Source organism: Ruditapes philippinarum, unplaced genomic scaffold (assembly GCF_026571515.1).
Source record: "Ruditapes philippinarum isolate M1 unplaced genomic scaffold, ASM2657151v2 ctg1499_1_1_1_1, whole genome shotgun sequence".
Lineage (NCBI taxonomy): Eukaryota > Metazoa > Mollusca > Bivalvia > Venerida > Veneridae > Ruditapes > Ruditapes philippinarum.
This window is the reverse complement of record NW_026864636.1, coordinates 15,328-37,959: the sequence shown is the minus strand read 5'-3', so window position 1 is coordinate 37,959 and position 22,632 is coordinate 15,328. Positions and strand designations below refer to the sequence as shown.

General features: G+C 32.1%; 1 protein-coding gene across 1 annotated transcript; it reads left to right on the top strand.

Annotated features, from left to right (window-relative positions):
* Positions 1 to 110: 110 nt before the first annotated feature.
* Positions 111 to 22,354, top strand: LOC132726349 (interferon-induced very large GTPase 1-like). The gene is made up of 11 exons (XM_060711660.1): positions 111 to 144; positions 717 to 797; positions 1,962 to 2,042; positions 6,919 to 6,990; positions 7,875 to 7,955; positions 9,398 to 9,478; positions 10,591 to 10,659; positions 11,301 to 11,495; positions 12,088 to 12,156; positions 14,238 to 14,315; positions 14,725 to 22,354. The coding sequence occupies exons 5-11, from the start codon at positions 7,919 to 7,921 to the stop codon at positions 19,605 to 19,607; spliced, it is 5,412 nt and encodes a 1,803-aa protein (XP_060567643.1). The 5' UTR covers positions 111 to 144; positions 717 to 797; positions 1,962 to 2,042; positions 6,919 to 6,990; positions 7,875 to 7,918; the 3' UTR covers positions 19,608 to 22,354.
* The last annotated feature ends 278 nt before the right edge of the window (positions 22,355 to 22,632 follow it).

Sequence of the window (22,632 nt, the reverse complement as noted above, 5' to 3'; positions counted from 1 at the left end):
ATATTACTCTTCATTGCAATACGCAATCGACTCTTTTAAGGACGGGTCATTAGTTTAATTCTCATTTATTACACTTAATATAACTGCACATTTTTCCTCCTTAAGGTACAAATTCTGTTGCACGTGCAGAAACAGAACCGGACGGTATTTTTTTGTTTTCATTATTTATCTAGACAGTAAAAAAACACTTACTTCAAAATATATGTTTAAATGTCAAAAAACATACAATTTTCTACTTAATACATATTACAATATGATAGAATTATCAAGCTAATTGTTCAATGACACCTCTGGCGACAATCAAACATTTAACATATACGTTGAGAATTTGAATAATTGTACCTGTAGATGTTCTGACTGGACATATTCATTGTCGTACAAAATGCATAGTTTTTTGTTTTTTTTTTGAAAAATAAACATTTTTTACTTGAATTTCTGTTAAGTTATGTGTTATACAACGAGAAAACTCATTTGTTTTCCTTTCTGGTGAATCAAATAAAATACAATCACTGTCTTTTGTGCTATCCAGCTTGATACTTCCATTTAATGGCAGTATTGATTAAATCATTAAACCCAACTTTGATCCCAGTAAATACAACGTGTAACATGTGACTTATAATTGCGTTCATTGAACGCCGCCTTTCCTTGTTGATCTTGTTTATCATATTTTATAATACCAAAGACAAGCTGTACATAACCTATGTTTGAATTTTCAGGCGAAACTATCGCTTCAAAACCCAACTCTATTGGAAGACAAACGAAGAAAGTAAAATCTTCAAGCCAAATCAATGACGAACGTATGTAAACTTGATTTTGTTTCATTGTACATTAATTACGCTATCATATACACAGCTTGAAAAAGTCGACAAAACAGAGAAAATTAGTAAAACTATTATTTTTTATACGTTGATATTACAGATTTCTAGTAAGATTAATGCAAAGTGTTGTTAAACTGAAAGTCATTTAAAAACATAAACGACAAATACTATATTTTGTAAATAATTTAAAGAAAATAACTTTTGCATATTTATCATATATCGACGTTTCGAACTTCATAGTTTGCGATGCTCATTGGTTCATTTATTTAGTTAGATGTTTAATCATTTTTGAGAAACCTTTCATTTAAAAGCTAGCCTTCTATTTGACTGCTGTAAAAATTTCCCGAATTTCCTCTCAGTGTAATATTATTCTCAAGTCCGCGATCATTTTTCCCATCACATTAAATGATTAATATATATATATCGCAATTTTAATAACAGACCGAATCAACCAAAATCTGCATTTTCAAGTAATTTCCCTGTTTGTGCTGGTGTTGTTTTTATTGCTTCTGAGGGGTTTCCGAATTTCCAGAATTTTAAAAATCTCTATGTCATTGTTTTGTTCTAGAGGCCTGAATTGTTTTAATACTCCGTTTGGAGAATGGGTTGTATTATAGTTTCACCCCTGGCGGGGGGGGGGGCAGGCGGGCGGGCGGTCAGCGTTCATTTTTTTCCAAATCTCCTAAAGTCATGGAGGAATTTTAATGAAACTTCATAGAAAAGTTCACAACTATGAGACGCTGTGTCGCGCGCATGGAACAAGTCTCTCGGTCGACCTCTGGCGACAATCAAACATTTAACATATACTTTGACAATTTGAATAATTGTACCTGTAGATGTTCTGACTGGACATATTCATTGTCGTACAAAATGCATATAGTTTTTTTTTAAAAAATAAACATTTTTTACTTGAATTTCTGTTAAGTTATTTGTTATACAACGAGAAAACTCGTTTGTTTTCCTTTCTGGTGAATCAAATCAAATAAAATCACTGTCTTTTGTGCTATCCAGCTTGATACTTCCATTTAATGGCAGTATTGATTAAATCATTAAACCCAACTTTGATCCAAGTAAATACAACGTGTAACATGTGACTTATAATACCAATGACAAGCTGTACATAACCTATGTTTGAATTTTCAGGCGAAACTATCGCTTCAAAACCCGACTCTATTGGAAGACAAACGAAGAAAGTAAAATCTTCAAGCCAAATCAATGACGAACGTATGTAAACTTGATTTTGTTTCATTGTACATTAATTACGCTATCATATACACAGCTTGAAAAAGTCGACAAAACAGAGAAAATTAGTAAAACTATTATTTTTTATACGTTAATATTACAGATTTCTAGTAAGATTAATGCAAAGTATTGTTAAACTGAAAGTCATTTAAAAACATAAACGACAAATACTATATCTTGTAAATAATTTAAAGAAAATAACTTTTGCATATTTATCATATATCGACGTTTCGAACTTCATAGTTTGCGATGCTCATTGGTTCATTTATTTAGTTAGATGTGTTATCATTTTTGAGAAACCTTTCATTTAAATGCTAGCCTTCTATTTGGCTGCTGTAAAAAATTCCCTAATTTCCTCTCAGTGTAATATTATTATCAAGTCCGAGATCATTTTTCCCAACACATTAAATGATTAATATCTATATCGCAATTTTAATAACAGACCGAATCAACCAAAATCTTCATTTTCAAGTAATTTCCCTGTTTGTCACTGTTTGTGCTGATGTTGTTTTTATTGCTTCTGAGGGGTTTCCGAATTTCCAGAATTTTAAAAATCTTTATGTCATTGTTTTGTTCTAGAGGCCTGAATTGTTTTAATACTCCGTTTGAAGAATGGGTTGTATTATAGTTTCACCCCTGGCGGGGGGAGGCAGGCGGGCGGGCGGTCAGCGTTCAATTTTTTTCCAAATCTCCTAAAGGCATTGAGGAATTTTAATGAAACTTCATAGAAATGTTCACAACTATGAGACGCTGTGTCGCGCGCATGGAACAAGTCTCTCGGTCAACGTCATTTGAAAGCGCTTGATCGGAGCAAATCTTCTTCATCAATAAAGTGATTTCATTTCCTGCGGTCTGAAGACCGCAGGGTATTGGTACGCGTTTTACTTTTGAGGCATGGAGGAGCACGTGACCTGTTTTCGGTACATGGAGGAGCATGTGATCTGTAAACCGTATATGATTGGTTAATTGACCTATTCGAAAACCTGGCTAAATACCATTTGCCGGTACGTTACGGATTTACCTCTAGGGAATTAGTCAGGATTACACCTAATTAAGAACAAAAAACGATTACGTGATATTTCTCATTTTCTATAATTATTTTATCCTTAAAGGTGGAAAAACTTGAATATCTCAAATTTTAATATTCGTAGTGGCATATGTCATAATAAATAGAGAAATTTTCTGCGTAAACTTGTGTGTTTACTTTTTTTTTGCTCGAAATTATTCATAAAATGGTAGGCCTATTAAATCATTTTCTTAAAAAGAAATAATTGTTTTATGTTCGACCTTCTTCGGTCATCAACGGTCACCAGTTTCCAAAGACCTTCTTCTATATTGATCGATTATTGTCAACTATATTCCTGATACAAACGTTTATTTATCACCCAAATAATGTTGAGAATAGTTAAATGAAATATCTTTATATCATTAAAAATGTGCCCCGCAGAAAACCATTTTTCTTGTTGTTACTTGGCAGCAATGTAAACATTGTGAAACGGAGTGATGTGTACAGAAATAAGGTCCCAGCGTCCAAAATTAAGGTCACATATAAATGCAAGGACAAGCTCGCTAAAGAAGATAACATACAGAGATATTGTGCAGAGAATTTTATAACATGTATAGAGATTCTAATAAAACTCCACATAAATGTTCACCATTATGAGAAAATGTGTCATGTGCATGAAACAGGTTTGTAGGTAAGAGATCAAGGTCACAATAAGAGGTCATTAAAAAACGCTTGTCCGGCGCAAAACTTCTTCATACACAAAGGGATTTCAGTATTACTTGGCATAAATGCTAACTATTGTAGGGCTCAGTGTTTTGTTTAAAAATTAGGTCCCTGCGGCAAAGGTCAAGGTCACCATAGGCGTCAAATTTCAGATAAAGATATTAAATGTCTATTTGGACAATTTAGTCATCATTTATCAAGGGGTTGAAACACAAACGTCATCATCATGACTACGGTGTGAAGCCAACAATTGGGGTTAGTATATGGTAGGTCAAGGTCACATAAGATTTTAAAATATCAAGATTTTGTCCAGAGGATTCCTCAAACATGCAAAGAGGGATTCTAATGAAATTGCATAGAAATGTTCACAACTATAAGAGGCGGTGTCTCAGTCAAAGGTCAAGGTCAAACTTAGTGGTCATTTAGAATGGCTTTTCCGGAGGAAGACCTCTACATGTATAGAGGAATATCAATATCATGTTTATCATTGTAAGACAGATTGTGATATGTAAAACTCAGGTTCCTGCAGTAGAGGTCAATGTCACACATAGAGGTCAAATTTCAGATTAAATAAGAAAATGTGTATTTGGACCGTTAAGTCATCATTTATTGAGGAACACAAATGGTCATTATCAAGACTAGGTGTTTGAAACATGTCATTTAGGTTAATATATGCATGGTTAAGGTCACTTAAGATATAAAATGTAGAAATTTTGTCCAGGTCATATCTGCTTTACTTAAAAAAGCAGGGATTCTAATAAAAATTCAAAGAAAGGTTTATCACTAGAAGTAGCAGTGTCCTGTGCATAACGCGGTCTCTGATTCAAAGGTCGATGTCACACTACGAGGTCATTTAAAACTACTTATTCGATGCACAATTTTTGCATTCATCGGGATATTTTAATGTTACTTGGCACAAATGTTCACAATTGTAAGGCTTATTATTGCGTGCATAGATAAGTCAAAATTAAGATTAAACTAAAGATGTGAACGTGGACTATTTAGTCATCATTTATTGATGGAATGTAACACAAATGATAACTTTCATGACTACAAGTGTGAAACATGTAATTTGGGTTAATATTTGCAATGTCAATGTCACTAAAGATGGTAAAATATTGAGATATTGTCCGGATATTGCCCAGAGCATATCTCCTATATGCATTACTGTAATGCCTTCATCTCGGTCAAAAACTTTTATGACGGGCGTACTTTGCAAAAATGTTGCCCTTGTTTTATTTTTAAAATATGGAATAACGGATGTCTTTTAGAACGGCGACAACGGTAAAATTAAAAATATTACAAGTTATGTTTATTTAGCATGTTCATGTATACGCACATCAGAATACAGCATTCAGAATGTAATAAGTATCGTCCTTCATCCTTCCCATTTTACTTTTAGACACTTTTTTCAATTAAAACTAATTGGACAACTTACTTTGGACGTGCATTTCTGTAATAAAGATTACATACTGAACTTCAAATATCTCCTAAAAACTAGAATCCGGTTTCTATCAAATTATCTAAAAATGCAATTTCAACTCTATCAAGGCTGGAGAAAACTAGACCTTGAGTCAAAACCGGACAAAACCCTAAATGTCGTTGGTCGTCCTCTTATCTATATGTGCAAGGACCACGGCACAAATTAACACAGTGAATTAAATAGTGTTCTTCCCTATGCTTTAAATATGATCTGGGTCTTGATAAGTTGCGACCTTATTATCCCGAAACAGCATCATCGGAAACAGCATCATCAAAAGATGTTGCTACAGGAAATAAAGTTGTCCGCTATTCAATAGCATACGATTTTTTCATCAGGTTTATATAGAAGCTTTATTAATATGCCACAATTTGTGCCCGATGGATACCTTATCTCCTCATTGATGGCGAAAAGTTGGAGCGCGTACGAATCGCATTACAGCCTCTCCATGAACACAATAATACTTACTGAATCAAATTATGGCGCGATCGTGGTTGATTTAGATAAGCACAAGGGTAAGGGGACAAGGTCTGGATTAACGACAATGATAAAATGTCCCAATTGCATAATTTTATTATGCAGGTATGTACAAAAATCAAAACGGATCTGGTATGCACTTTGTTCTGAATGCCAGGGATAAATGCATTTTGTTTCCTTACTAGACAACAATATTATCAGCCCGTCCACGAACTGTCATTCACAGAATAAAATTTCTCCGTGACGTATCTGTCCATCAATTAATCTTGGTTATTTCTTACCATAGCGATAGCAATATTTTAACAACATTTCCTATTCATTGCTGAGTCCATTCATAAAGAACTGCATAGTAAGTCGCCACCAGAATTACGTTATGCAGTCGACTGTTCATTTTTCAAGTGCAATGATTTGTCTGAGTGAAAACATAAATGCATCATGAAATTTTATCTTTAAAAGTAAGTAAGACATAACAAGTCTTATAACAACAAGGTATTTATATTTAAGTTATGACTGACTTTAACATAGGCAGAATTTTCCCTAAATGTCTCTTCGATCAGTTCGAGATCGTCTGGAGTCCAAAACAACTCAGTCAGTTTAGTATGAATTAAGACCTTTATTAAATTTAAGAATCTATGTCTTTATGTATAATAATAATTTTCATGTGTTATATCTCTCAAAACTATTTTATTGAGTGTATTTATCAAAAGAGCATTTACGTTGACTGTGTACACGCTAGTGGTCCCTGAACAAGAAACAAATAGTCAGAACTTTACATAAATTAATTTAAGAAAGTGAACAACATGATAAGAACTTTTGTTTACAGCATTTAGTACGAGGCATGTTCACATTGATTATCTTTAACGTTAAAGATAATGATAACAGTATAATAACAAACATCAGAACCTAGATTTCAGCAATGTTATTTATAAATCATGTTTACGTGGTTAACTTGAGATATATATTCTTTACTGCGTGTATGTGCATATCTCAAGTTATCTTTAGATTGATTGACGATAAAACACGGTTACAAATTATGAATATAACTAACATAAGTGCTAAATGCTGAGCAAAATATCATTATACAAAACATATTCACACAAGATTGATAGATGCCTGATATTCAAACAACTATAAAATAATTATCATGCATTATAAATTATTTTCTTTTAAAGAGGATACAAACGATTCGGAACCTGAGCATGTTGAAAGAGGAGTGCAAGGACCAGACTCATTACAAATAACAGGTTGCTTTATATTCAGATTTATGACGACTGTAGCATAATTATACTGTTTAGGAGAGATAAATGTTTCACCAAAAGTAATTAATGCAATGAAAAAAAAAAACAATAAGGAATATAATTATTATAATTATCCTAGTGTTATTCAATGAATTTCCATTAAAGGCCATTGCCTTTTATTTTCGATGAAAATCATCAATGCAAATTTTTCCTTCTTAAGGTACAAATTCTGTTGCACGTGCAGAAACAGAACTGGATTGTAAATTATTGTTTACATTATTTAATAAGGCAGTACAAAAACGCTTTTACTTCATATTATTTGTTTTTATGTAAAATGTCATACAATTTTCTATTTAATACATTTATTTAGTTTATAATGTTATAAAATCAACAAACTAATTTTTGAATGACATATCTAGCGACAATTGAACATTTAACATATTTTTTGAGAATTTGAATAATTGAACCTGTTGAGCTATTCTGAGAGAACAAGTTAATTGTCGTACAAAATGGATAGGTTTTTGAAAAATACTTAAATCATTCAGACTTGTCTTTCTGTATTATATTCTGAACGGAAATGTTCATTGTCGTCCAGAAAGCATTTAATTTATAGTTTTTTAATAATTAAATATGTTTGACTTGACTTTCTGTTAAGTATTTTGTTTTGAAGTGAGAAAACTCGTTTTTTCTTTCTTGTGAATCAAATAAATTATAATCACTGTATTTTGTGCTATCTAGTTTGATACTTACATTCAATGGTAGTATTGATTAAATCATTTAACCCAAACATTGACCGCAGTTAATACAACGTATCTGATATATCATCGTGACACGTGATTCATAAAACCAAAATCAAAATGTACATAACATAATTTTGAGTTTGTTTTAAGGTGAAACTATCGCTTCGAAACCCGACTCTATTGGAAGACAAACGATGAGAACAGAAACTTCAAGCCAAATCATTTACGAACGTATGTAAAATTGATTTTTTTTTTTTCATTTTTCATTGTACACTAAGTACGCTATCATATAAACAGCATGGAAAAGACGATAAAACAGAGACATTAAGTAGAACTATTACTTCTTTATACATAAATATTACAGGTTTCTACATAAATTTATGCAAAGTTTAGTCAAACTGAAAGTCATTAAAACATGAAAAACACTTCTACAGCATGAAAATGATTGAAAGACAATTGCTTTTGCATATTCATATACATTTGTATAACGACGTTCAAACTTCTTAGCCTGTGGTGCTCATTGGTTCATTTATATAGTTGGATGTTTTATCACTTTTGAGAAATCTCTTCTTTTCTAGAATGCTAGCTATATAGCATGCTATAAACTTTTCCACAACTTCCTCTCAGTGTATTATTATTATCTGGTTCGGGATCATTTGCCAAACACATTTGATGTTTAATATTAATATCGAAATTTTATTTACAACCTAATTAACACTGCTTTTTAATGATTTTTCCTGCTGGTGCTGTTGTTGCAAAGGGGTTTTCGATTTTCCAGAATTTTTCAAATCTTTTCATCATTTGGACCGTTTAGTCATCATTTATTGAGAAATTCAAACACAAACGGTCATTACCAATACTAAGTGTTTGAAACATGTAATTTAGGTTAATGTTTGCAAGATCAAGGTCACTAAAGATAATAAATGTAGAGATCTTTTCCAGTGTATATCTCCTACACTTACGGGGATATTCTAATGAAACATCATAGAAAGGCACAATATTATATATAGCAGTGTCAAGTGCATAACCCAGGTTTTTTGGTCAGGTGTCGAGGTCACACTTAGAGATCGTTGAATATGCTTGTTCGGAGAAAAACTTCTGCATTCATCGGGGGATTTTAATGTTAATTTGCACAAGTGTTAACTCTTGTGAGGCTTTTTATTTCGCGCATAATCCAGATAGCTGTTACCAAAGTCAAAGTTAAGATTAAACAGAATATGTGTACAGGGAGCAATTATTCATCATTTATTGATAGATTTATACACAAATGATAACTATCATGACTAAATGTGTGACACATGTATTTTAGGTTAATATTTGCAAGATCAATGTCACTAGAGATGATATTATATCCATATATTATCCAGATATTGCTATAAGTATATCTACTATATGCATTACGGTAATGCCCACATCTCTGTCAAGATTTTGTGAAGGGCGCACTTTCAGACAATGTTGCCTTTGTTTTATTTTTAAATTATGGAATAACGGATGTCTTTAAGAACGGCGACAAAGATCAAAATAAAAACGTTGCAAGCTAGGTTTGTTTGGCATGTTCATGTAGAAGCTCATCAGAATACAGCAGAGTAATACAACGTATCTGATATATGATTGTGATATGTGATTCATAAAACCAAAGAAAGATGTACATTAACTAAGTTTGCATTTTTAAGGTGGCAATATCGCTTCAAAACCCGACTCAATTGGAAGACAAGCGAAGGGAGAAGAAACTTCAAGCCAAATTAATGTCGAACGTATGTAAAATTGATTTTGTTGTATTGTACGCTATCATATCAACTGCTTGAAAAAGACGACAAAACAACAAATGAGTAGAACTATAACTTCTTTGTGCTATTAGGCTGCTGTAAACGTTTTCCAAACTTCCTCTCGGTTTATTATTATGTTCTGGTCTGGGATCATTGTGCCCAACACATTTAATGTTTAGTATTACAAACAGACCGGATCAACCCAAATCGGCATTTTTTTAATGTTTTCCCTGTTGGTGCTGATTTTGTTCTCATTGTTTCAGAAATGCTCCGATTTTTCAACATCTTTTAGTGGGTGATTAGAATAAGAAAATGTTTAGTTACTAGTGATGATTACGTGGAAAGAATCAACAGGTCACTTAAATTGATGCTTAATTGTTCCGACGTGATTTATATTGACATTGATGCTTTTTTGTGACGTAAAGTAATCGGTGATACACGACCGTTTGATTAATGTTATGTGTCATGTTTTGTCAAATATACACATTTCGATAATGTGTATCTATCATGGGAAAATTGCTTTTGATATCTGATCCAGATATCTAATTAAAGAAGAAACACGCAAATTTATCAAACAGCCCTCGAATATGTGTTTTAGCGACAAGGCTCTATTTGTATAAAAATTGAAGTTCTTTCAATCAATTACTTGTTTATGTATTACGTTCTTTTTTTCTTTCGCCGTACAGTGCTCCGCTTAATCATAATAAATTTGTTAAAACATTCAACTTATCTTTTCTGTGTTCTATGACATTTTATTGATTTTTGGTTTATATGACCATTATAGTGACAAACTTAAATATGAGTCTGAATATTTGTTTACCTTTGTTTAATGTTTACACATTATATACATGACAACAAATACAACATTTCATACAAGTTACACATAATTATCATTTTTAGTCTTGAAAAAAATATTCAAAAGATGTTTTAAACAAAACGTAGGAAAACTGAATTAAACGGTATATGTTAATAGACAGTAGTGATCAGAGTAAACTACGGTGATTTCTTTTGATATAAAACATACACAGATGGATTCGGCCCTGATCTTGGAAATTTCAATTCGACACGTTCATTTAATAAATCGTACATTTGTCTTACAGCTGTTAATAGGCTAATGGACGAACGACCATTGAAAGGTCTTGGATTTGATGTTGATGTAGATGACTTCGGTAAGATAAGTTAATGCGCTTTTCTTTGATGAAACTCTTTATTGGCCACTCTATAGAGGGAAGCGACTGTTTAGACAAATGGACTGTTTAGCCCCTCCAAGTTCCCTTAAACGTACTCCTTCCCCTACAACCCTGTATTATGCGACTCATCAATATGTGTACATAGCATCATTACAATTATATAGAAAATAAACGACTCTTGCACTCCTGAATGTAATAATAATTGGTTCTCTAATTTCACATACCTTCTATTTAACGTTTGCTTCGACTGTGTGACTTCGATAACATGGTAAGATAGTTTCGATATCATTTAGAGATTATTGTATAAAGTGTATAGTATAATATAAGTTTTCGGGTGTCTAATATGCAAAATTCTAAAACTTGAAACATTTTAAGTCTTACTACAAAATGCGCTGTAAACTATTGGAATTGTTTAAGTAAGAATGTTTATGTAAGCTATTGTAAGCACTAGTTAATTCATTCTCAAAACACCAGTTTAAGCAAACTTCAATTATATACACAATGCAACAGAAAAAACCATTGTAAGTTGCACTTTTTCAAGAAATTATATTTAAATAATATATGCAATAAGCTCCAGTTATTTAGCCCACTTATTTTGTACAATGCTTAAATTATATTAGTTTCAGATACGTCACTTGTTGTCGAACCTCAGAATATACCGCGTATTAGAATTTCTGGACTTACAGAAAACACAAATAAAGAAATGCTTACAATGTTCTTTGAACTTGAAGAGAAAAAAGGCGGGGGAAAGGTAAAAAATGTTGAAATGGGCAACAAGGGGAAGTTTGCTACGATTGAGTTTGAGGAGAAAGCGGGTACTTTTTTCTGAATTATATATAAACCATGTTTTAGTGTTTTGAGTGATGGTAACTTTGACAACTTTTGAATACATTAAAATCACTTTAAGAAAAATCAATAGAAATTGCAGATATTTTAGATAACTTATAAAACAAATTTTGGAATGTTTTCATATTATTTCATGAATTAATAAAATACATCCTGACCTATTATAAATCCAAATTGATAGCATTTATAGAAAAGTGATTTATATCAAGTGATTTTAATGATAATGCAATTCAAATCATTGTAACAAACTTCTTATATAAAAACTATTTCGATCTTCTTTATGAAATTCTATCAACGGAGTTTTAATGCACCTCTTGTCGTGCATTAACATCTGCATTTATAACCTCGATGTACGGAGTAGTATTGAATAAAATTATACGAGAATTCAACGTTTCGTTATCTGTCGTTCGTACAATAGCATCCGCCTGTGTCATACTTTCAAGTGATAGTATTAATTAAGATTATTATGTGTTAGCTTGTAGGACATCAATTTATAAAGATACAGATAAGGTCAAAATTTCTTAATATATGTTACTTTGTTTTTTGAAATCGTTATTTCAGGTGCTGATGCGTTTATGCTAAGAGATCCAAAATCAATTCTGGGTATGGATGTCAGAGTAGAAGTTTTTGGTAAATATTTATCAAATAATAATAAATGTTTCTTTTTTAAACCACCGCATCATCTGCGATACGGTGGCATATAGCGATTTACCTCTGTTTATTTGTGTGTGTGTGCGTGCGCGTGTGTGTTTGTTTAAGGTAAGGGGCTTAAGATTGTAAAGACATTAGACTAAGTGTTAGTTTAGGGTAAGTGTTAGGGTTATAGTTACAAGTCAGTTGTACAAAGTATGTGTGTGCGTGTGTTATAGCGAACTTAAGAAAAATGTCCTAAAAAAAGACATTCCAATTAATTAAATTTTCAATTGAACTTGGTAGGATTGTTTTTTGGCTGAATGGCTTCAACGTTTTTTTTTTTTTTTTAAAGAATTTGATTCAATGCAGATATTTGGCTGCCATGGCAACCAAAGGGAATTATAAGAAAAAAAAAACATTAAAGACATCTTCGTCTAAAGACCCATCCGGACTAGAGAGTAGGCATTGTCTGATGGACCTCTATAAAGATTGTTCATATTAAAGCGATGGGTTAAAATTGGCCACGCACCATGTGTCATTGATTTTTATGATGTACATATTTACACTTAAAAATAGTTTTGTCTGAAGGTACAATGGTAAGAACTTTGATATTTGGTATATAATATCATCTGTAGGTCCTTTACCAAAGTTTTTTGAAATTTTGCCTCTAGAATCAAAATTGGCCCTACCCCAGGGGCTAAAGATTTTCCTTATATGTATATACATGTAGCTAAAACTTAATAACTCTTCCCTGAATTGACCAGGGCTAGAAGTGGATATTTGGCGGGAAAAATTCTTATCGGTATAAGACGTATTTGATATATGATATCATTTATAGCTTCTCTACCAAAGTTGTTTAAAGTTTGCCTCTAGTGTCAAAATTGGCCCAATCGCGGGTGCATAGGTTTTCCTTAAATGGATAGAGCATAAACTTTAAATTAAAAAAATCTCTGAATTGACAAAAGCTTGAAGTTATATAATTGGCATGAAACACTATGATGTAGACCTCTACCGAGATTGTTCAAATTGTAACCCTGTTGTCAAAATTGGCCCTGCATCGTTGGGTAATAGATTTTCATTATGTACAGATAGTAAAAAAAAATTCTGAAAATGAAAAACTTGAGCTTAGATATTCGACATGAAACACTGTCTGGTGGACCTGTATCAACATTGTTTAGATTAACTATATAGGGTCAAAATTATGCACTGCCAAAAGGGACACAGTGACCTTGGTGTACTTCTTGTCCTTTGATGTACTGCGTCGATTTTGGATTATATGCAAAGTTTGAAAATAAACATTGAAGTCGCAGGGTCCGGCCGCAGGGTAATGTGTTTTCCTTACAAGTTTATAGTAAGTTGAGTACTTTAATACCAAATCATTTCAGAGAATATTTGGAAATATCACCGAAAAGCATGGAAAATAATTATGTGTTTCAGGTTTTAAGTTTACTGAAATGGTTCTCCGTTTCCATTTATTTGAGATTTTTAATCTTATACATATGAGTTTGTAAAAACAAAGACAATTAACAAATCATGACTCCCTATATGTAAACTAGATAATATTTGGACAATTTTCTAGCAATACATGACCACCGTGTCATTTTACCTTAGAAATTTGTCATTTTATTAAATGGTTACGAAAATCTTTTCAACTAGGAAAAAATAACTGTTTTCTATATTTATATAATCAGATGCTTCATAATACATAAAATATTTCGGCATGTCACATTATATGAACAATTGTGACTCCTGCTAATTTACTTACTCATATATGTTGTGTAATTAAAACAGGGAACTTATATGCAAAGGCCAAAATGCATGTATAATTTTTATATCAATCAACATATAGAAAAGTATATGCATACATACATTTAGGAAAAGTAAAGACTGCAACATAAAAATTACTTAATGTCACTAAGCTGACAAACAATTAATGTTTCAGTTCTTGACCGAAATGAGGCGATTTACCGGTAGACTTAAAAAAGGAGAAAACTAATATAGCTGATTAATGAGAAAAGAGATACAATGCTTTAGTGAAATATTTCATTTTATAACTTTTTTTATCAAAATTCTTTTAGAATCTGCTTTTGCCGAAACTGCGCATTCTAACCAAGTCGAACGTGACCTTGCAAGACCGGATTCTTCAAAGGCAAAAGGTAATAAAGCTGATTTGTTCTGTTGAAAGGTATCTCTTTTGTTACATACTTTCAGTTTTTATTTCACACACTACAAATAAATGTGATGTTATCAAGTATTATTATTATACTCTATCTATATTTTACATTTGGAAGTATGAAAAAAATCACAATGAATAAACATATCAAGGCCAAATTGCTTTTGACCTCAGCAAGTGAAATATAATATCAATTCTTCTAAATAAATCTGTTATTTTCTAGATGGCCATGAATTTTTTTTTGTATTTTCTAAATCTTAACTGTAATCCTTAAGTTGTATCTTGATCCGTAATTTCGACGTCGTTCGCATTTGCTCTAAACCAGCTCTGCACAACTTTTGGATTATTGTATACTCAGAATTAAATATAGCCAGTGATTTTAATTTTTGCAGCTTTTAATGAAACCGAAGGCCAGACATTTTATCAAATACTGCAAAGGCTTGGGTTGACAGACAAATTCCCTGGTAAAATATCTATGCGAGATGTCATAGCAGTTGATCCTAACGAAAACATTGAAGAGATAAATGGGAAGTTATCATTAACTGATATTCCTTGGTTGGTTCTGAAGCGCCTAATGTGTGCTCATAGCGAATCTAGAGACATCAGAGTGCCAGAAGAAGAAAACTCTGCAGATAGTTTTAATTTAGAGGATTCAATATCATGCTTTACGGAAATACCAGATGTCAATCAAGACATCAGTCCACTAGATATATTCACTGTCGTTTTTCAATGCTGTGATCCATTTATGAAACAAATATTTGTTCAGAAACTTTATCTTTGCAAACTTGCTGTACCTTTTTTGTATAGGTATTGGGGAACAAATGAGAAGCATTGTCCAGTACTCTCTGTTTGGCCATTGCGGTCCCTAGCCATAGAGAGTAAGCAAAGTACTGCCAACAAAAATGAAATGCAGGGTAGCGAAAGTGATGTACTTGATCTTCAAACAAAGGTGGTAGCATTTGGAAGGTTAGGTCGCCCTCGCTATTCAAAATCAAAGCTGATAAATAGTCTTCTTTTAAGTCAAGATTGTAAAACGTTTTTTAATTTTGACTGTCCCTCTGGAATGACACCAAGACAACTAAGTAACGGACAAATTGAAATGTTTTGGTTACCTACCATCGATGAAAGAAAAGATAGATTTCAGGATGCTTTGACAATTTTGAACTTGAGGGGTGATTTAGGCCAAGACTTTAGTCAAGACCTTTTATATTTCATATCACACTTAATAGATTCTATTTTAATTATTATTGACTTAGATACAGTTTTGGTTCACAGTAAGATGGTTAAAGATGTTCTTCTTCAATTTTCCTCAGTCATTTTGATAATTGCAGACCCTATAAGCCATGATGAAATTAAACTTTTACAGAGCTTTCGAAGTGCTGTAATATCATCATCAAAATCAGAAATCAATTTACAAATAGTAAGAACACATAAAGGAACTGTTAAACAGAATGTCGTAGACATGCTATCAAGTATAACAAAAACAATTTTAAATCAGCTGAAAACAAATAAAACAATGTCGTTTGTAGACAGATTGTCGCGTGCAAAATTAGCAACAGTTCATTCGGACGAAGAAGATGTGGTTTGTCAACAAGGCATGCTAGAAGCTACTGAAGTGATAAAACAAATGAAAGCTGAGGGTGAACCTAGTGTTTGGAAACAACGTTTAACACCTGTTTACGGCAAATTTACAAAGCAGTTAGGACAACTTTCAAAAGATAGAGCAAGAGAGACAGACTTTACAGAAGGAGTTAATATTGATGAAAAACTTAACACACTGAGACGACAACAAATAGAATCTATTACAAAAACTGTTCGATGTTTTCTCGACATTCTCATTAAAAGCAACAGTTCCCCCTCAGTGCTTGAATATTTTCTTTGTTGGTTACATATTTTTATTGAAAGAGAAAAACGACAAATATTACCCCGGTTGATGCATGAAAATCGAAGTGCATGGGAAAAACTGAAAGAACTTAAAAGTGCTGACAGTCAGGTAAAGGAGGAAATAGAGAAGCAAGAAATTATCATAACCGATATAGAAGAAAATATAGACGAAGCATCGTTTGCAGTTCAACATTTTTTCCGTGAAATTGGTCACATTTATGAAGCTATTTTACAACTTAATGTAAACACAGAAAAATTGAGATTACCAAATGTACGCCTAATGTCAAGTATTATCGGTCGTCTTGTTGCTGATGGACACCAATTAGAGCTAATTGATGGTGAGAGCTTTTACATGCCTTACCTGTGGATAAAAACAGTCCTGCAAAAGGTTGATATATGTATTGAGTCCAGTAAAGTTATGACACTAGGCGTTTTAGGTCTGCAAAGTTCTGGAAAGTCAACCCTTTTAAACACGATGTTCGGATCTCAATTTTCATCTAGAACCGGTAGGTGCACTAGAGGAATACATGTTCAGCTCATTCCTACAAAATCTGAACAAATTTGCAAATTTTCTAACGTGTTTAGCTATGTACTTATTGTGGACACTGAAGGCCTGAGGTCACCCGAGCTAAGTCATATGCAGCATGAACATGACAATGAGTTGGCTACTGTAATAACCGGTTTAGGTGATATCACAATGTTAAATATAATGGGAGAAAATACAAGCGAAATACGGGATATCCTGCAAGTGATTGTCCATGCATTTCTTAGACTGAAAATGACAAATGAAAAATTAGATATAAGGAAAAGTTGTGCATTTATACATCAAAATGTCACTGACACGTCCGCATCAGAAAATATGGTAAGTGGATTAAGCAAATTACTACAAACTTTGGACGAGATGACAAATGAGTCGGCGAGAAGTGAAGGAATACTTGATATCACTACCTTTAACCAGGTTATTGAATTTGATATTAATAATCAAGTATGGTATCTGAAGAATTTATGGCAAGGAAATCCACCAATGGCGAGAGTAAATTATGAATACAGCGAAACAGTAGTGGATATAAAATGCAAAATTATGAAGAAGGCTTTGACAATGAAGAACAAATCTTACAAATCATTGAATGATATAATTGAACAAGCGCATAGTTTATGGAAGGGTGTTCTCAGTGAAGATTTTGTTTTCTCCTTCAGAAATAGCCTTGAAATAAAGGCTTATATGGAAATGGAGTCGTTTGTACAAGATGAACTTTGGCGGCTTGAAAGCATTATTCGTGATAAATTGATACAAATTTCTCAAAACGGCTTCGCTACATGTAATCGAAACGAAAACTTACGAACTGTGGCAGATAATCTGACAAGCGGACTCAATGAATGTCTTATTAATGAAAAAATCCAAACTGAAGCGAATATTGAAACTTATTTTGACGGAAATAAATATAAAGACATCATAATTCAATGGAAGAATATTCAGCAAACACGTGTGACCATACTTTGCGAAAAACTACAACAAATCATAAAAGGACATGTAGAAAAAAGTCAAATGAAAAGATCATTGGAAATCCTGACAGACACATGTCAAGAAAAGCATAAAGAGGAGCTTAGAAAAAATTCAATGGATGTTGCAAATCGGTACAAAGGTCAGAAACTAAGTAGCCAGAAAATAGATGAGCTGTTCAGTGCAATTTGGGAGAAAACATTTCTTGATAACGTTGATACTTCTCCGACAAGTACAGAGAAACACAGGAAAAAAATGCGAATCATATTTCGAACATGCCTTGAGAATATATTTAAGAAACATCTTGCTTTGCTTAAGGAAGCTTTGAAACAAACTGTCGATTTAACACCATTACCAAATGTGAAACAGTTAGCTAACTCGTTTAATGAAACAGAAATAAATGATACAGATATAAGCTTTACAATATTTCAAAATATCAAATCAGCAGTTGGATGGTCCGATACAATGAAATATGTCAGAGACAGGGTTAACCAAATTTTTGCATCAGTTGATGGAAAGATCAAAGAGCTATGCCAAGTTAATGATGAAGTAACGGAAATGTCTGTTAACAAATTATTGCACGAGCTTGATTCTAGCATACAAGCAATCTTAACAGGAGAGAGTAAATATAATTTTAAAAAGACATTTTATGTGAAAATCTATGTACATGTTAGTAGGCATGTTCATCCAATTTTCGAAAGTCATAACGACATGTATTTCAAAACGCATGGCACTGCAATCATTCTTGAAAAATATAGAGAACAACAGAAAATAAGTTTTGAATCTCATTTGCGATGCCGCCAAGTTGAAGATATAGTCGCAAAACTTTTTGCTCATGTCATAGAGAGTTTTGCAGAAGAATGGACATCTCAAAGTATGCCAAACAAAGTTACGGATAAATTACTTGCTAAACTTCCGGACGTAAAAAATAGAGTCATAATTGTAATATGCACAGATCTTTTGAAGGAAGGAAACTTTAAAAATTTTGTCAAATATATAGTGGATCCACATATGTATGCAAGTTCATGGATAACTGAAAAGGCAAATCAGTGTCTAGATGATCCAAAGGAGCCTGTTATTGCTAGTACTGCATCCTCGTTGCTTATCGAAATATTTGGCACCGTCAGTAAATGCGTACAAGAGGTCAAAAGGAAATATGATGGGAAATCTCCGCCCTCCATTGGCACCTGGTTAGAATATTTTCAAAACTTAATGACATCGTCATATTATTGTATTCCATCTGAACGTTTCCGGAATGTAAGACAAGAAACATCGTCTAGTATAGAAAATGTGGAATACTTGACAACTACAATTTTAGATAATTTGAGAAAATCTGAAGAGAAACTTGCTGCTAAATTCAAATTACAGACGAGTCGTTCAGTTACATGGGCAGGTTTTAATCCCATATCTCGCATTATTAAGAAAGTATGGGGATGCAAAGAACAATGCTCATTTTGTGGAGAGCCATGTGCCAAGAGTCAGGATCATGGAGACTCTAATCATTATAGTATACAACATCGCCCTTCATGTTGCAAGGGTATTCGTAACACTGGCACGCAAAATGCATGTTTATCATCATGCGAGTTTGATATTCAGTCAGATTTATCACATACGTGCGGAGTTTTCAATTACATTTGTCATGCCGGCAAAAGAAAATATTGTGGTAAAACACATTTATATAGGGACTACAAAACATACCTTCCAAATTGGGACATAGCACCAACATCTAATATGCATGACTCATCTAAATATTGGATGTGGTTTGTAGCGACATACAAAGATGAACTTAAAAATCATTATAATTATAAAATTGATCATATTCCTTCTTCATGGAAAAATATCACCAAATCAGAGGCACAACAGAGTCTGGAAAAAATATACTCTGCTTAACGAGCCGCAAAAGAAAACAAAAAAATCAATTAGTGGCTTTTCAACTTGCTACTCCAAAAATGTAATTAGATTAAACAGAAATATGTCATAAACAGAAAAATGATTCCTCAGCTAGAAGCAATGAATTGTTTTAAGAACTAGGTTAACCAAAAATGTATCACGTTTATCATTAAGCCATCCATGTTAACATATCTTAGCAGCAAATATAAACAAAAGAGCGGCAGTAAATATAATGATCTTTAAAGGCGATATGATATACGTAAAAAAATGCAGAAAAAAACATTTTAAAAATGAATTAATCTTTTAATTCAGTCGTTAACGATGTACATACATTAAAAGTATTGTTTACGTGACGTCACAATGTAGCGCCAAACAGCACGTGCAGAAACAATTAAATCAATAACGTTATTTCAATGTCGCAAACTAGTTTCATTTCACATTTATTTCGCTATTAATACTTTGTTTTTTTGCTTGAAAAAAATATAGATTTAAATAAAATAAACAAGCTAGGTTTTATCAACGTTTTCAAAATTCATTATTCTCAAAATGTTTCTTCACAATGTAGATTTGAAAGTTTTTTCAACCCACTGTCCAGAAGAGCCTTTAAAAGGGCTTTCTATTGGAAACTGAGGCTAAAACAAATTTAACCACCAAACATAAAGTCTACCTATATAATTATTATTATATTTTTTCCTGACGCGTTAGAATGGAACTAGATATTAATTTTTCTTGCATTATTGTATTTTCTAACACGACCCGCATTTTTCCCTATTGAACATAGAAGAACCGAAAGTGTGTGTTTTTATGCTATAAAATCACTATTTGACGGTCTATATTTAGACACGTGACGTAATCATTGTACACGTGACGTAACCACTAAAATGTGGCACGCTGCCAATGAGTACGGACACAAATCAGGCGCAATTAAGCTAAGCATTAGGTTGGGCAGCATTTATTTGTTGATGTCGAGTTAGAATCGAAATAATATATCCAAATCGGTGATTTTATTGCTTGATAACATCATTGTCGTTCGGATGCGCATCATGATAACACTCAGGCTACGCCCTCGTGATATAATTCCATGCATCCGAACTAAAAACAGAGATTTTATTGAGCAATAAATTCACAGTTTGGGATATATTATTTCTTAAATAATGCATGTTTTTCGTTCGTTATTAATCACTCATCGTGATTATGTTACTACGCATTTGAACTCAAACCGTGCATTATTCTACAACAAAACACTCTCAGAACTGAAATATATTTCATAATTTTATCTTGATCTTAATGATAAGTTTATGTTATTTAATTTAGCCTAAAATTTTCTTGATTGAATATTTCTATAAATTTGCATATGCTGTATTTATTATTTTTAAAATGTGTGTTAGGGTCTAATATAATCTTGTTTAATTTGTTTGAATTAAAAAGCATAACAATATTAGATGGCTTATTCTAATGCATTATCATAATGAAAATGTTGATGTTTTTTTTAATTTGAATCGCCCATTGTACATCACTTGTTTCAGAGATTGTGTTTTATTGTTTGTGTGTGATTTGAATTTCTTTTATATATAAACTGATATATGTACATGTATTTGTTTTGATGACGAAATTTGTACTTTATGTCATATCGCCATTTATGCTTCATTTTCAAAAAATCTTCTTAATTAATACAATAGGTTGAGTTTTGAAAGCATGTATTTTTGACTGACTAGATAGATCATCAGATATGTGTTAAATAATAAGTTTTTTCGTTGTTTACGTTCTTTCCTTTTTATTAATGATTAACATTACAAATATATCTTAACATTGAAAATCTATCCGTTAAACTTAACATAGAATAACTGACATTATGTAAGTGTATTAGATTACAAAGTTTACGAATTTGAGCTGCAATTATGAGCAAATATTTGAAAGCTTGTTAGACATTTCTAGTTTATCACCTGTCTTTTAGTAAGGATATAATATATAATGGTCTTCTTTTGATAAAATATTTTAAAATCTAGGATATTCTCACTGAATACGTCAGAATGCAAAATTATCTTTTAGAGAAAGCTGCATTATTTTATTTTTAAAGTCAAGCTAATTTGGCCCTTAATTTGAAAAATACCTACCAGATAGATTAAACTATTTATTAATTCATAATGTGTGTACCTGTGGTGTGCAGAGGTTTAAACTTATTTTCTTTGTGTGTACTACATGAAAATTCTTCTTACGATTCAAGAGAAACTGTATAGCAATTATCAATATGTTCAAGCATCAAATTTGAACGTAATATATCTTTAAGCTTTATATTTATGTGCTTTTGTTTTGAAGTTGGTTTTGAAGATTTAAACCAATAATCGTTCCTCTTTTTGGTACAGTGTTTTCAAATAAATACAAAGAATTGTGTCCCTTTAGAAATTCATATCACGTAGTATACTCGTAGTATATAGTATTTTAAAGATTGTTAGAAAATATTTCTGTATGTTAATCAGAACAGAATAATTGGAAGACTGAAGATAAAAAATAATCACCTTGTATGTTTTGTTTGTTTGCGGTAATAATAAGTTATGTTTTTTTGAAATCTTAAGTTAAAGTTTTCAAATCACAACAACGAGAATGTCATTCAATCGAATACATTAAACATTTTATTTAGATTGCATTTATTCATTAAAAACATTTTAGAAATCAACGAAAGAATTACAGATTACCAGATTGAACGGGTGTTGTCTTTTGTACTTAAAAATAAAATGTGTGCGTGTCAAAAGAAAATTGTTGTTTTTTCCTGCTTCCTGTATAACTTTCTGATTATTTCAAATACAATTTAAGTTTTATCACAACCGAGCTTCAATAGATACTTTTTAAACTATCACTTTAACTAGTTCCTCCTTTAACTAAAAAAATTAAAATGTTGCATTTTCGTGATTGATTCTATTCAGACTCACACGTATGATCATAATTATATGATTCATTGTTCAAAGCCATTATCCCTAACGCCATGTTATTTCATTTCTCGTTTTGAAGCCCATTAAAATCGCAATCT

What these genes read in the sequence shown, in the direction of transcription:
- LOC132726349 (XM_060711660.1), top strand. Translation starts at nt 7,919, where the DNA reads ATGAGAACAGAAACTTCAAGCCAAATCATTTACGAAC. An exon ending in TGAGTTTGAGGAGAAAGCGG is followed by an intron (nt 11,496 to 12,087) that starts GTACTTTTTTCT and finishes TCGTTATTTCAG; the next exon opens with GTGCTGATGCGTTTATGCTA. An exon ending in GGATTCTTCAAAGGCAAAAG is followed by an intron (nt 14,316 to 14,724) that starts GTAATAAAGCTG and finishes TAATTTTTGCAG; the next exon opens with CTTTTAATGAAACCGAAGGC.